Source organism: Condylura cristata, unplaced genomic scaffold (genome assembly GCF_000260355.1).
Source record: "Condylura cristata isolate star-nosed mole 26May11 unplaced genomic scaffold, ConCri1.0 scaffold00001, whole genome shotgun sequence".
In the NCBI taxonomy this organism is placed as follows: Eukaryota; Metazoa; Chordata; class Mammalia; order Eulipotyphla; family Talpidae; genus Condylura; species Condylura cristata.
In genome coordinates this window covers 80,896,843-80,912,780 of record NW_004567102.1, presented here as the reverse complement: position 1 = coordinate 80,912,780, position 15,938 = coordinate 80,896,843, and the positions used below count along the sequence as shown (strand labels likewise).

The 15,938-nt window shown below is 44.9% G+C and overlaps 1 protein-coding gene across 1 annotated transcript in view; it reads right to left on the bottom strand.

The window, feature by feature from the left end:
• Positions 1-2,976: 2,976 nt before the first annotated feature.
• PLEKHG1 (pleckstrin homology domain containing, family G (with RhoGef domain) member 1) overlaps positions 2,977-15,938 on the bottom strand; it is a 200,463-nt gene continuing 187,501 nt past the window's right edge. Inside the window, exons 14-16 of the mRNA XM_004673933.2 lie at positions 14,554-14,615; positions 11,526-13,170; positions 2,977-6,332 (exon numbers count right to left, since the gene is read on the bottom strand). Coding sequence (XP_004673990.1) covers positions 5,296-6,332; positions 11,526-13,170; positions 14,554-14,615 — 2,744 coding nt within the window. The 3' untranslated portion in view covers positions 2,977-5,295. The remainder of the gene's footprint in view (positions 6,333-11,525; positions 13,171-14,553; positions 14,616-15,938) is intronic.

The window sequence follows — 15,938 nt, the reverse complement described above, 5'->3', positions numbered from 1 at the left end:
CAGCACTAGACCATGAGTGACTAATATAGACCATCAGACCCGACAATCCTGATTAAAAGAAGATTGGCACGTAGTCACCTGATGAACTTTGTGCAGTTGGTAATAATTCTGGCTCAACAAATACAATGACTGTTTTCCCTTCCAAAGATAATCACTGGGCTTGACCAGGGATGTTCTACTTTCCGCAGAGATGGTGAATGCCATGTCAAAGCCTGTAGGAGATTGGACATAGATATTTGCAGAGATTGGAGATAGATATTCGCATCTCGCTGAATTGTTTCGTCCATTCTGCAGAACCAGTTCTGCAAGTAATAGGCACACTAAAGCTCAACTGTGCCTTCCTGAAAAGACAGAGGGATGGGTATCCCAATTTGGGAGTTTGGGAGAACAAGGGCTGAATTCCATTGGCTGAGGCCACAGGCCTGAACATTTAGCAGAAGTGGGCTTAGTGGATGGGGGCAGTGGGTTGCAGAGTTGGCTGAAGCCCATGTGTATCGGGAAGCTCTTGTCTGTGGATAGCCTGGGACTCATATTCTTCTGATGCATGAAAACCTTGTGGACCACGGACTGCACCCAAGTTGCTAGGTTTTCTTTTCTTTTTTTTTAGTATTAATGTGTAGGTTTTTTTTTTATAACAGTTTATTTTTACATCATTTTTTACATTTTTTTTCCATCTCAATTGTAATCCCTGTGGGTTTCCCATCACCAAGTCACCCATGTGCCATCACCATAATCCCATGCACTTCACTCCCCACCCCCCCGTTTTTGATCCCATTCCCCACTCCACCCCCACAAAATGTCTCTGGTATATGGTTGTTCATTATTTTTGTTATTTTCCACCTGGTCCATTATACTCCTGCTATGAGTGAAACCATCCGGTATTTTTCTTTCTCTTTCTGGCTTATCTCACTAAGCATGATCTTTTCCAGCTCCATCCAAGTTGCTGCAAAAGACATGTGTTTCTCTTTTTTGGTTGCTGAGTAATATTCCATTGTATATATGTACCACATCTTTTTAATCCAGTCATCTACTTTTGGGCATTTGGGCTGCTTCCATGTTTTTCCAATTGTAAATAAAGCAGTTGCTAGGTTTTCTTTATCTAGAGAAGCAGATCTGTTCAGGAAGAACAAGCTGGGCTTGATATTGTAGGTCATATGTTATCTGATTTAACTGGCCAGGCTGGAGAACAGAAAGTGGTTAGCTGCTAAGTGGTGAGCAGAAGGAATCCAGGGTTGGGATGGGTTTCAACGTTGGTTTCATTTATCGAGGATTCTATGTGTGTTTGGAAATACACTGGCCAAGATTTGGAGATATTAAGAGAAACAAGAGGCCCCAAAGGAACCCTTCATGCCAGGCCCCAACAAGAGTTAGTGCATTGCGTTTCAGCCTCTCTCCTGAGTGGGAATTTAAACAAATCAATCTGGAGTTTCCAAGGTAGGCCAGCGAGGTGTCGGCATGAGAAGAGCCTCTGTCGCTCCATGAGGGAAGGTGGCTTTACCTGAAGGAATCTCTTTTTGGCCTTCTTTCTGACTCTAAAGCCTTCCATCTGGGACACCCCTTGCAGAACCTTTCCACTGGCCACTTGGGATGCCGCCCGTGTCATGAATTGTTTGCTAAAACCAGTTAGATTTCTAGGGTTGTGTACTTTGCTTTTTAACGGTCTACACGAAGCAACTTGCATTCTATTAACTTATACTAATTATGCAAGAATATCTTGCATTTATTAGCTTTTTTATGACCGCATAGCTCCTCATGATTTTTGGTGTTCTATGCTATAAACCATAAGGAAAGAAAACTGAGATGAGTTCAATGTGAGAAAATATTACATCTTCATACTTAAAAAACAAAACAAAACTGAAAAACAGTACAGAAGAATGGTCCAGGTGCCACAATAGGTGAGCGTTTGAGTTAGTGACCTACAGTGGAAGGAGGAGGTGTCTTCGGGAGCAGCACCTGTCCCTCCAGAGGTGACATGAATATACAGAGGTGCTGGCTTTGATGCTGGGGCGTGCCTGGCTCTCCTCACAAAACTGCACCTTCCCGATTGCCCCTCTACTGTTTATGCATAAGCCAATCTTGTAGATGACATCTGCTTGCTTTTGGTTTAAGGTTGCCGAACTCTTGTGACTCAGATAACTTTGTGGAACAGTAATGTAGTTTAGAAGCTCTCTACTCATACACTGAGGAAGAATTTAAAAGCCACTCCATAAATGAAGAAAGTGAGACAACTTAAATTTTCATTAGAATGAAATTAAGTTTTATGCTTCTATTTGGAAATAGACTTCCTTTAGAAAGTAGAATTAACAACTTATAGCAACATACTTTTCCCTGTAAAATTGTCTACTTCCCCCCACCCCACACACATATACAGGCAAAACCCAGAACCTCCGGAAGGTGAAATTACATGAACACAATCTTACTTTGTGCCAAATGTTTACATCCATGTTTGACTCAAAATAATGAAAGTTAAAAGGACACCTTTCCCTACTATAAGTAAGAAAACCTGTAATGATTGTTTTAACTTACCCACTTATCAAGAAAATTAATACTGCTGCACACTTGAGCCCTCCCTGGTGGTGTAAGGGGTTCCCAAGTCTCAGCACCATGAAGCTCTCTGCTGCCACTGCAGCACAAGTTTGATTCCCAGCCAGGGAGCTGACCCACAGGGCACAGCAGACCCCTACTCGCTTGCCTGCTGCTCCCCTCAGCAGTGCATTTCAGTTCTGCTCCCCAATCTGTCTCTGGTGAATCCTCTCACCTAACCACACCTCTGGCCTGTACCCCAGTTCTGTAAGCATAAATAAATCTTTAAAAAAGAGAAACATAATACTATACACATAAGCCTAGTATTTCCAAAGTACAGAAAATGATGTATCAGGCACCACAGAAAAAAAAGCATATTATTGTTACCTGAACCATTTTCTGCTCATAAGCAAGACAAGTGTTATAACTAAATGTAGTTTGGAATACTCTTGACCTTTCTAGAACAAACACATTGATTCACACTGTGATTTGCTTTGTACTTTACAAACTTTATTAAATAAAGAGCATTACTAACTTTCATTATCTTATGTACAGTATTTAAACTATGGTTTTCTAGTATTTTGCAGGTATTTTGCACAAAGAATAGAGTAGGTGAAAAGTGAACTTATAAAAAAAAAAACAAAAAAAAAAACTGAACATTCAGTACAGAGACCTAGTAAGAACCTGCCATACTTTTAAGTACATATAACTCCCCCCTAATTATATACACCCCTACCCCACCTCCAAAAGAAAATGTTTCAACAAAAGCTCTTCATTGATAATCTTGAGGCAGACTATGAACATGGTTTTATACATATACACACAGCTCTCAAAATCTTCAACCTGGCACACAGAAGTGATCTATAAAACTACAGATTTGTTCTAGAACCTAAAGACAAAACACAGACATTAAATACAGTAAAATATTCACCTTGTGCAGTGACTAGAGGTGATATCAAAGTTGTGTGATAAGACACTGGTGTGAAGAATGAATAACTTCTGTGAGGAAGAACGACAGTAACAGAGAGCTGACAGAATCCTTGTCCTACAAACGGAAAAGCGAAAATGGAGCACTGCCTTCCTGGGACAGGACGTCCTGAAAGTTGTACAAATGATCTTACAGAGTTCGTGGCAGTGTGCTGCCCTTTTCTGCAAACCCACGTCACACAAAGAAAGGCAACGAAAGAAATGTGTCCAGAATCCTGCTATCCAACGTGGACATTGTTTTACAAGCTAAAGAAGAAAGGATGGCCTGGCAAGGAACTTGGAGTTTTTTTGTTCTTTGAAAAGCAAAATGCCTCTCTGTGAAGGGATGGCCTCGCTGCGTGGTTAGAGAGGGGACTTGCCAGGGGGAAGAATGACAAGGAGCCACTGACTCAAGTCAGTCTCACTGCTTACCTTGACGTGGAAAGCCAAACCCCCTTTCTCTACACATATTATCGTAACTTTTAAAAATGAAAACTGAGGGCTGAGAAGGGATCACCGAAGGCAAAGTGGTTTACCACGAGAACACATAAGCCACTGTTGAAGGAAACATTTTGTTGCACTGACGGGAGTCTTCAATAAAACAGTCTTTCAAAAACTGGCAACACAGTGCATTCACTGTGTTTTCCTCTTGAGCTTTTTGAACAGTTTTTACTCACAAGGTCTTGCTTTCTCCAGTTTCTTCCAAAAAGTTATTATCAGTACATGATATCACAATGAACCACGCTGAGAAGACCTTAATTGTAACAAAAAAAGAGATGCTCTTGTCAGAGCTTAGTAACCCACGACGGTGTCCTTTCTTGTGCCTCAAAACAGTCAGAGGCTCCCACGTTTAGAAATTTCACTGCAGCAGAGCAACCTTCAAGCTGGAACTGGGTCAGAGGGCTGAGTATCCACTCACGAGCATACATAGGAGAAACATGAAAATCATAGAAAAAATAAAGGGAGAGAGCTCTGTTTTAATTTAGCTTGTGGCCTGCTTCGAGCTGATCAGATACAGCACACCAACAGCAGGAGAGGCTTTCCCGTCGGGTCACGCCAGGAGCAGACAGGTGCCCAGGGTCAGCCCATCTTTTCCATCAGTGAAGTCGATCTGCATATCCTTGCACTTGGTTCTCTCTAAGCCACTAAGGGAATCATTTATATTATCTCAGAAACCATAAAATTAACGCAATGAGCAGCACCTTCTCCAGGTCTGGTCCAGGAATACAGGAAAGGATTTCAGAGAAAGCTGGTCCTGCTACATTCTATTTCCAATAGCTGCAGTGTCTGTATTTTAAGGAAGGGGTGTAGGAATACCAGCAGAGAACCCCAATATGGCCCTGGAGGCGACACTCCAATTGGCTGAAGAGACTCTAGGATCACGGGGAATAAACGTGCCGGAAGCATCATCCAACAGCTTCCTTTTCCTTTTTAAGTCATGGGCATGGGAGAAAAGGCCTTGCTACCTTTGGGCCCTAGGATGAAACTACTCATGGCCCTTAGACCCCAGGAGAGGTCTGGGTGCTGTTGTCAGGACATGGGAGAAAGAATTACCTCCGCTGTGTTTTTAAAAAGGCCTGAACATTTTCAAGTAAGACTGACTTACATGACAAGAAGTCAGCTTCGGCTGACTTCGCTACATACAGCACAATCCTGGCTTCTCAGAGAGTTGTGCTATAAAACAAAGTGTATGTTACACCTCTGGTGGTTACGACAAGGTTTTCATCTGGTTCACAGAAAACACCTCCCCGGTCTCTCATCACAAGCATGCTAAGAAGTCCGGTCAGACAGCCACAGTGAAGAATCCTAGGCAAAGCTGCTTGAGCTAAGACACTGAAATTTCTCCCTTAGAGACTGGACGATGTTCTGCTGACTGGGAGAGGGACCCCTCCAGAGATAATCGTTCAGTTTGTCAGAGTCGTTGTACGGGGTCAGGTAAGGCGGAAGTCCAAGTTTGCCGCTGATTGTCTTTTTTGGGGTGTGTGGACTGTTGGTGTCCATGATCTTTGGGTCAGATTTCCTTGCACAGCTGGGGGAGATCTGTAACTCTGGCTCCTCCTCTTCTGACTTGATTTCCACATAGTCCTCTTCATCGCCGTCAGTTTCTTTGAAATTGGAAAAGTAGTTCTGTGTAGCTATTTGGGCACTGAAGGGGACATTTCTATTGACCACCAGAACCTTCTGTGAGTCTTGGAGGGTGAGGTCCGAGCACTTTTCAGAGCCCTGTGGACACGAGTCGGTGAGGCCTGGCAGCAAGTTCTGGTGGCTGTCACACCTAGAGCTGGCATGGAGAGAGAATGGCTGTTTCTTCCCCATTTCACCGGGGTAGTTAATGGAGTCCACAGACTTGTTGATCAAGATGGAGGAAGAGGACTGGGATCTGTTGTAAGGCTGAGTGTTCGTGCTCACTCCCTTCCGACCCAACGAGTTGTAAAGGCCCTGGCATGAGCTGTCTTTGTGGGGCTGGCTGACCACCACACTGTGTCTCTGCATGGGGCCCAGCAGTGGTTCAGAGGTTTGTAGAGAAGGCACTGAGCAAGCTGTGGACAACTGTCTTGGAGTATTTTTTATATTGATCTCAAAAGTGGGGTATCTTGACTTTGAGTCTTGCTCAGGCCGGGGACAGAAATCTGCCAACTCTCCATTGCTGTAGGTTGAATGCAAAAGCCAGTCCTCGCTACCACGCTGGGCCTGGGAGGGTGAGGAAGACCTGAGCATGGAAAGTTCCTGAGAGACAGCCCGAGGTTCCTGCGAGGTGGCCCAGTCATCCTTTGGCGTTTTAAAGGGAGTCTCTCTGAACACGATCTGGTCATACAGTTGGGAGTACTCAGCGATCCTGGCCCCTGGAAGGCAAACATCATAATATAAGTATACACAGGAGTATTTGCACATATGAAGATTAAAAATGTGAATATAATGTTCTAGCCAGCAGAGTATACCCATTTACACAGTGAAAAAGACTTGCACGTCAGTGTGAGACCAAGTCATCATCAAATACTAAGCAACACTAACCAAAGTCTACCACTGAAAACGAAAACACCCCAGACATTCATTTATCTGATCCTGGCTTGTTGTATTTCAGCAACAGGTCTACATGAGCTCACTGTTTGTAATGAAAAACTTCAAGTGTTTGCAAACACAAAATGGTATCAGGGTTAAAAAACACACATCAGGGTTATGACACAGCACTGCAAGCTAGCCATAGCCGCTTCAGTGCAAGTTCGATCCCTGGCCCTGGAGGTGACCCACATGGCGTGGCAGACCTCTCCTGACCTGCCTGCTGCTCCCCTCAGCAATGTACTTCGTCAATCTGCCTGTTCCGCTCCCCATGTGTCTCTGGTGAATCCTCTCACCGCCCCTGCACCTCTGGCCTGTACCCCAGTTCTGTATGCATAAATAAATAAATATTTAAAAAAACACACACTCCAAAAAAACAAAGCCAGTGCTGACCCCCTGGGTGATGGCAACACACTCAAGCAGTCACTAGGGCCGTGCGGCTGCTGCCCACGCCAGCTCCTTGCCCCTCTCAACTGTTCTCAGATGTTTACTCTCCAGGGTGTGCTCCTTCCTTCCTGCATCGCCTGCTTCCAGCCAACTCCAAAGCCCTGGTCTGGGGAACCAGCCTTACTTCCTGTTCTTTAAAGCCACGTGCACTGACCTACACACATCACTCCTCAGCCTCAGGGCATTGGGCACAGTGAGTCGGGCACTGAGACCTGTGGCACTGAGACATTAGGGTGAACTGTGGGGAGTGCACTATGAATGACCCCAGAACAGGCTCCCATCAGAGCTCTTGGCACTTCAAATTAAGCTCTGAGTCCCTTCCCTCTGCTCCTCTTCTGAGTACAGGCGTTTCTGAGGACATTAGCTGAACCCTGACATGGACATCACTTAAACCAGCAAGGAGTTAAAGGGGGCGTTCAGAGATGTCAATTTCAAGAGCCATCTTGCCTACCTCTCCAGGCCAGCTAGCTACACGACCACCCCAGAACCAAAGAAGTCCATTCACCCCATGGAGTACTCACACCACTCGGGTGTCTGTCCCAGACACAGTGACCAGCAAGGGCTGTGTCATTTTCTCCTTCTATAAAGCTATGTCACTTTTTAGTAAATTATTGTAGTAAGTTACTCCCTGCATTTAAATATTTAGTCGAGTTTCTGCTATTTCTTTGGAGCCTCTTATCTATGAGGACAGAAAATGGTCTGGTTTTGTTTTATATGTGCTTGAATTGCAACCACCTCAAGTTTTTGTGCCCCCACTCTCCAATCAGGGTAAACAATGCTTAATTTTTCATTATATGCTCTACATTCACGTCCTTATGGTTCTCCAAGTCCAAATTCCTTGGAGAACAGAGATGACTAGTTTAGAATTTCTAGTAACAAAAACTTTGAGGCATTATTGCTTAAAGGGTAAAGATAGTTGATACCAATGAAGACTGAGCAATCTCTCATGATTGGAAGTCTGTGTGTTGCCTGTATGAGCTGGCCTGGAATCTGTAATGTTCCATTGACTATGAAATCCAACTCTTGGCATCTAGACCTTCAGACCCAGTCATTAGCATCCCCTCTGTCTGCCCAGACCATCTCACTTCGGCGATGGCCCGAGCCCTATTCCACAGCTGAAATCAGGAAGGATCTGAACTTTCACAATTTTCTAGGAAGATGATAATTTGGGGGGAAGTTGTGAGAGCTAATTAAGGTGGTTGGAACATTTCAGTACCTAAACATAACCATAAAGTCTTAAAACAACTAACTCTTGATCTTAAAACATAGTTGCCCAGATGATCCAGACAACCCACAGTATTTCTGTTGCCGTTTCCTTCTTTATCACACTCCTCCCTTCCTCTGCTTGATCAAGTCCTACGCATCTCTCAAAATCCTCCATAAGCCCGACCCTTTATAAATCCTTCTCTGACTGCTTTTTCTTCTTTGAAGTCTTGTGAACACAGTGTGTACCATAATACTTATCTACTGATTGTGAGTACAAGGAGTCCTGTGTTGCTCATTTATGTGAGTTATTTTATTGTCCCTGTGGTCCATGAGCTTTAATCTTGGAGAATAAGTCCTCCGTAGTACTGAGCATATATCTAGACAGAAGTTGCTCTTAAACTCCTTAATCAAGCCACCCTGCTGGCACAAGGGGTTAACTCTCAGCACTATGAAACAATCCACAGCCACTGCAGCACAGATTTGATCCCCAGCCAGGGAACTGACCCACAGGGCACAGCAGACCTCTCCTGACCCTGTATGCTGCTCCGCTCAGCAGTGTACTTCATCAGTTGGCTGTTCTGCTCCCCACTCTGTCTCTGGTCACCGCCCCTGCATCTCTGGCCTGTACCCCAGTTCTGTATGCATAAATAAATCTTTTAAAAAATTATTAAAAAAAAAGAATATATTGTTTCCAGAGAATTAAAATAATTATTTCTGATGTTTGAAAAGTAGACCAAGGCAATCTGTGCTCTTTGGCTTCCTTAGTTTACACAAGAAGAAACTTCCCCACAGCTATATGGAAATGTCTTCATGTCAAGCACCACACACACACACACACACACACACACACACACACACACACACACACACACACGAAAAGACCCCAGAGGCCTCCCTGGTCCCAGAGACTCTCAGGAGGAGGCCTGACTGAAAGGGAGGGTGAGCATGCTACCACGGCTTTGATGAGGGAGTGACTAGACCTGGTTGGGTGACTGAGAGGCGGGAATCTGCCCCGGGGCCTGTAGACCCCGGCTAGACAGCTCAATAAAGGTGCTCGAGAGTTTCAGCAGGTGAATAGGGTGCTCCTCCTTCTGTACAGCACCGAGAGCAAGCTCCTGGCAAAGTGGCAAGGCCCGCACGAAGAAGTCTGGAGAATCGGTCCGTGCGACTACGACGTCCTGTGCCCAGATAAACGAGAGAGAGAAAAGGAGTCATCACGTCAACTGAGTGAAAGCCTCGTGGGCACAGGAAGTGGTCTCGAGCCACCCGGATGGAAGTTCCTCAGGTCCGAGAGCTGGTAGGCCCTAGGGATGTGCTCCTGTGGGTAGCAGGAGGAGTCGCCGCTCCAGAGGATGCCTTTGGGGAGATCTTCTCCTCTCAGCTGGGGAGAATGTCGATAGTAGCCCACCATGTCAAGAAGACCCAGACAAGCTGAGAAAAGATCCCATGGGATTTCCCGGAAGATGCCGGGGGCAAATGAAAAAGAACAAGCCCAACATGAAAAAAAGCAAAAGGAAACCCCCAATGGGAAATCAACTTAAAGTGGGGGGTTGGGAGGAGGGCATTGGAAGACTGCTCCAGGCAGTGGTAAAGCTTGAGCAGTCAGTGTTGAAGGACTGGCTTCCATCAGGATCGAAGCCAGGTCCCTCTGACTGGATGGTCTATTCTCAACAATGTCGGGCCCAGTGACAATCGCTTTTAAAGGACAGTCTGCTGGCAGAACTCATAGTCAGAACCCCGGTATTATACTTTTGCGCATTCTGTAAGCACTAGCCCAGATGCCATTAGCTTGAGCTGCCAACACAGGACTGTCTCCAGTGCTTTCCAATCCCTCCGCCAGTCCTCTGCAGCTGATACCCAGGCACTCAGTCTACACGTAACAAACCAGTTCAGCAATACTAGCATAGAAAGGGCATGCATTCACTCTCACCAGGAGAAACGTGTGCGACCTACTCTCCCTCACATGCACACAAAATTCACCCCTACCTTTTCTTTAAAATGAAGAACAACTCTAGGAAGTCTATAAAATCCAAGGATTACCTCCCCTATCTTTTAAAAGATGTTTTACTGGATGATTAGCTCAAGAAAAAGAAGTTTTAGACAATTCTAAAATGCCCCCAAATTAAAGGGAAAAAAATTCTTATATATTTTCAACATGCTACCACTTGTGGATTTATTTTGGATTTGCCCCTTATTATTCCCTGGTGTCCACAGAGATAAAGAAATCAAACCCAAAGAAAAGAGGTTAGGGTGTCAGCATGGCCAGCTGGGCCATGTCCTCACTGAGCCTCTAAACCTCCCTGAAAGATACCTTCCCCTTTCCTTCTAACCAAAGAATTACCTCCTGTCATTTGATTCTTAGGTGATGCTTTGTTACAAAATCTCGGGCAGTTTTAAAAGATGGTGGAAAGGCTACAGTTTTAGGGTGCAGAGTCCTGTGGGTAGCCCCAGGAATCACTCCAGGTCTGAAGGTAAAAAGCTCCGGAATCCTTGGGAATTTTCTTTCCCTGACACTTACCTGCTTTATTCATAATCAGTTTGCCCTTCTGGATCCTCCCTAACTTTGCCCTGGGGTATGAGCTTCTTTATAACACAACATCAAACCAGCCTTTAGCCCTCAAGGGGTCAATGTCAGGCTTGAGATCTTAGTAGAGTTCTGCACTGCAAAGATGGTGTGGCTGGAAGATGAGACTTCTTGGAAGCACACAAGAGAAAACCAAGTGAGATGGTTTTACATACACAGTAGCAGCTACTGAGAAATCCTGTGACAGAAACATGTGAGAAAATACTTGCGTCACAGAGCAAGCAGCTCAGGAAAAAAAAATGCAAAAACAGTCGCCGTCTTTGTGAGAATAAGCAGGTGTTTTTTGTGGAGATTCTGGAGCGGAGCGTTCCTGCTGCTCATGCTTTTAAGGCCCGACTGCTCACACCTGTTCCTCCTCTCCCTCCCACAGAGAAATACTACATTTCCCAGGAGGAACCAATTGCTATTTTTGGTTCACCAATTATATCATAATGTATTATACTAGATTATACTTTACATATATTATGTTATAATATAACCAGATTATATTAACATCGTAACACCCTGATTCTGTAGTGACAACAATATAAGAGCCCTGAGGCCCAATCAGGCTCTGACCCTCAAGACTCCAGGGGTAAAGCAAGAGACACTTCGATGTGCTGTTTTCAAATTCTCTGATCTCCCACTGAGAAAATGAGCACCTGAGTGATAATGTTCTCACAGCGCTAAGCCCATCGAGAGCCTGGAAGCTGCTTTCCCATCTTAGTTTGGAGAAGGAAATCAGGCGTGTGGAGGAACCTACCGATAGCTGGCCCTCCTTGCTTCTTTTCTTCTAAGATGGCAGCCAGGTCTTTGTGCATGGATTTGTGCTGCTGGGAGGCTGGCAGCTGTTCCAGCTCTGGGCTTTTCACTTTCAGAAGCTGGTTGGCTTTCTTGATCTTCTGACTGTACTGCCTGGCCATCAGGAAGACCCTGCTCTTGGTCTTATCCGAGGCATCCACCCCGGAGTCAGGGTTTTCCAGGTCTGCCTGGGACAGGCTGCTGTTGGCCAGGTCATAGGGGTTCTCCATGGGAGGTATGTCACTGGCCAGAGAGAGCCGGGGAAGGCTCATGAAGGCGTCTTCCTTAGAAATCAAGTCTTCTTTGAAGGGGCAGGTGGACCTGCTAGCTCTGCCAGGCCTGTTTGTTGGTGGTGTGAGGAAGGCCGGGCTGTCAGGCAGCGAGAGGGAAGACAGCGCATGTGCCGTGTCCCTGCTCAGCTTGGGCATGCTGGCGGGGTGCAGCCGGCCCTGCACGTCGTCTTGGCTGACCGGAAATGCTGCGAGGAGCCGCTCCCTGGCCTTGTCTTCATTTTTCTTGATGTAATTCTCCAGGTCATTCCAGATTTCGTCTACTTCCTCCGAGAGTTTGTCAGATATTGACTTGTCCGTCATGGACAAGTTGCAGCTGGGAGACTTATACAGCAAACTCAAATACTCACTTTCAGCTGATGCCTGGTGGTGAGGAGTTTCATCTTCACTAAACTGGAGGCTGTCCTGGGACATGAAGGGCCTGAGGCTGTCGCAGCAGGCAAAGTCGGCCTCCAGACCTAGGAAGCTGCTCCTCTTGGGCCGCTTCAGGCTGCTGCTCTGCTCACCCAGAGCAGAGGCCTCTGGGAACCCAATCGTGTCATAGATATTTTCCTCCACCACCTCAAGGTCATGTGTGCTTTGGTTGGATGCCTCTTGCCCTGTCAGAGTTCCATCTCTTTTTGGGTACAGAGAGCTCTTGTCATAGCCAACCTGCCTCTTAGAGAATACTAATTCCGGGGTGCTCTTGGGGCGAGCAGACTCCCTGGTGGACTTGAGGGGGGTGGATTCAGCTGCCTCTCGCTTAGCAACCATTAGTTTTAAGTCCTCATAACTTATATTATCATAGACATGGTCTATATCATCGATAGTCAACTCTATGGATGACCCAAAGGGAGTCATTCCATCCTGCCCTTCTGTTTTGGGGTCACTGTGCAGTGTCCTTGGGGGGCTGTACTGAGAGCCATCAGTGTCCCTGATTCTGACCTCAGGGGCACACGTGTTGCTCTCACCGGCACTGCTGGCCCGCCGAACAACCCTGTGGCCTGGGCTGGGAGTGTCTGTGGACTCGATCTGGCCCATATGCCAGCTGCAGGGGCGACTGGAGGTGCTCTCTTCACACAGCCTGGTGGAGTTCAAATCTGATGAGGAGAAAGATGGCACGAACATCTGGTAGTCATCTTCATCATCCTCGTTCTCCTGTGGGGACCGTCGGCTGGGGAACAAGGCTTGCCGGATCTGGTGGTCAGTCCAGATGTTCCTGACGGCCCCACCCCCACGAAGCACGCTGATGATGGCAGAACTGTTTGGCTGACTATTCCTCTGGGCGGGAGACGGCCCTGCTGAAGTGAGACGCGGAGACCCTTCCTCCCGGGAAACCTGAGGTGGAGAGAGACACATTGATTGGACTGCAGCACCATGGTACACAAGTGATGACGTAGCACCTTTCCACGTTGCCCCTCCCCCCAGAGCATAATCTGCACTGAGAAAGTCAACAGTGTTGGCTTGAACTGCATGGAAAATCACTTGAGATTTTTTGCAACAAGAGTAGAGGGGACAGGAACTAATGTTTATTTAGAAACTCGGTGAGACTACCTATAGACTCTGCAAACCCAAGTTCACCATCACGCTTATAGGAAGAGATCCAGATCCGCAAAGATTCAGTAACTTGCTCTCCCTAATCAGGATTAAGGCTAGGACTCTATCTGTTGCTCATTGTAGGAATCAGCGATATACACAAAGCCCCTAGAAATTGAAATAATTCTCATGTGCAAACAGCAGAGCTAATTGGTAAATACTATATAAATGGATATGTCTATTTCTCTCCAGCAGTATCTTATTTCTATTTGGAACTCTACTCAGACTCTTACCATAGTTTCTAGTAGACCAGAAGCTCCATCAGGGGTCTGACTACATATTCCAAAGTGTGTGGACCCACCTTGAACCTCACCAGCACTGCCTTGGCTGATAAATTCTAAGCAGAGAGCCTTTGTTAAAGGAAAGTAATTAAATCTATTACTAAGTGAATGATATTTCCCTTCTCTTTCAAAATATGCTTAATTAAATAATTTCTAGATGTTAAAATGCTATAATATCTAGGTGTCCCTTAGGAAGTAAAATATGAGTCAGATTAATGATTTCTAATCAAAGAAAACAATGTTTTGTTTTGTTTTTTTCCCCTAACTTGGAGTTTTTCTTGATCTGGTTTGATGGTGCAGGGAGGGAGTGGTTGCTTCAAAGAGTTGAAACAGTGCCAGGGACCTATTTTCTGACCAAGATACTATCATTGGAAATATCAAGTTAACAAGAACATTTCATTGCTTCTCATTGAAACTAGGAAACATTGCCTTGAATATCCACTCATCAATATATTTGTCTGCTTGCCTGACAGTCTGTCAGAGAAGGGAAAGAAGAATTGTGAAAGTAAGAAAATTTCACCCTGAATGTTACCTTTCTATTAAAAGTTCAAAATAAAAAAACTAATGAATCATAATTCTTGGTCCACTTTTTTCCTCACAGAAAAACCATGGACTGCCTGTGAACTCAGAACACACACTGGCTGCGTCAGGAGTGCTGAAGTGGGATACCGGCTGAGTCGTTAGAGACAGAACATAAAACAAGAAGCCACGAGCAGTTCTCTAGGACCTGTTCATTGAGCCTCTTGCCCAGCGGCCATATTGGGTGTGGTTTGTTCAGTTAGGGGTCAGATTAGGTAAGGAAAGGTAACACATATGTAAAAACAAGAAATATAATGGTGCTTACCTTTTGGATATCTTGTGTTGTTTCTGAAAAATAAAAGATTTTGTTTGAGGGTTGGAAATTATCTCACACATAGGGGTTCACATTCATTTAATAGGACTTTTAAACTCGGTTGCTAATAATTGAAATCCAAGATGCTTCTGGACTCTGTAACCCTAATTTTAAAAATGCCTCTCAGTTATTTTAGCCAGTATTACATGAAAATGGTTTCATATGTCTGCATGTTATGTCTCTTCCTCATCTCTGGGAGCAGTGGGCCAGCTATGTGATGATGTTTCAAAAGTTTCCCTCTCTCAAAAAGAAATGTATTATCTGAAAGATAGCCGCATGCCTATGTCACGAAAATCACTTATACATAAGACTTTGCTGCTGTTAATCTGTAAACAGTTTACTGGTTTTAACTGAAAAACAACAACATTTTCACCAGGCTCCCCTGGATGTGCAGTGTGATCAGAGTAGAATCATGGTGAGAGATTTAATAACCACGTCCTTATAGAGACTCCACAGGCACCTTGGATTATGTCTCTCATCTTCAAAAATGGTTTAATTACAGGAGCATTGTAAGAAAAAAAAAATAATTGGAACCCCTCTGCAAATCCCACCCCATATAGGTAACCACATTTAACAGCTTGGTCCATGCTTGCTGTTCAATTCAGACAAGAGACATGTTAAAAGAAAATAAAGGTACGTTTTACAATGTTGTATTCCTGCTAAGTATATCTGGACAGTCCCGTGGGCAGACAGAGATACACGCCATTCTTTTTGACAGCTACAGAATATTGCATGTTGCTTTGCAGGGTATACTATGACTTACTGCACCATTGCCCTCCAGATGGGCATTTTAAGAAGGGTGTTGTCCAGTGAGGTGACCGGAGGGGGAGAGGGTAGAAGTAAAGATGGAGGTGGCTACTGGTTAGTGTTTTAATTTAATTAGTTGTTTAATTCAAAAGAAAACATTGGAAGCAAGAAGACCTACTACAAACGCTACAAAGAACATATAAAATCTACCCACACTTGGGTGAGTACTTGTATAAGGGGTGATATTTCTATATAAATTGTGAAATTTATCAAAGTGAAATAGTTGGGTCAAGGTCACTATCAATTTTTACTCCAAAAAGTGTGCAGAAATGTCTACATGTATAGGTGGGGAGTGCCTGTTTTTTGGTATCCTTTGGCCAAGCTAACAGTTTTTTCCCTTGACTTACCCAACTTGAATGGGTAATTTCTCTGTCTGCTAATACGGGTGACCTTTTAAATTTTGTGGGTAGTTGTGTTTCTTGTGGGAAACTGCCCAATGATTCCCTGCATTTTTTTTTAAAGATTTATTTATTTGTGCATACAGAACGGGAGTACAGGCCAGAGGCTCAGGGGCAGCTTGAGGCTTCACC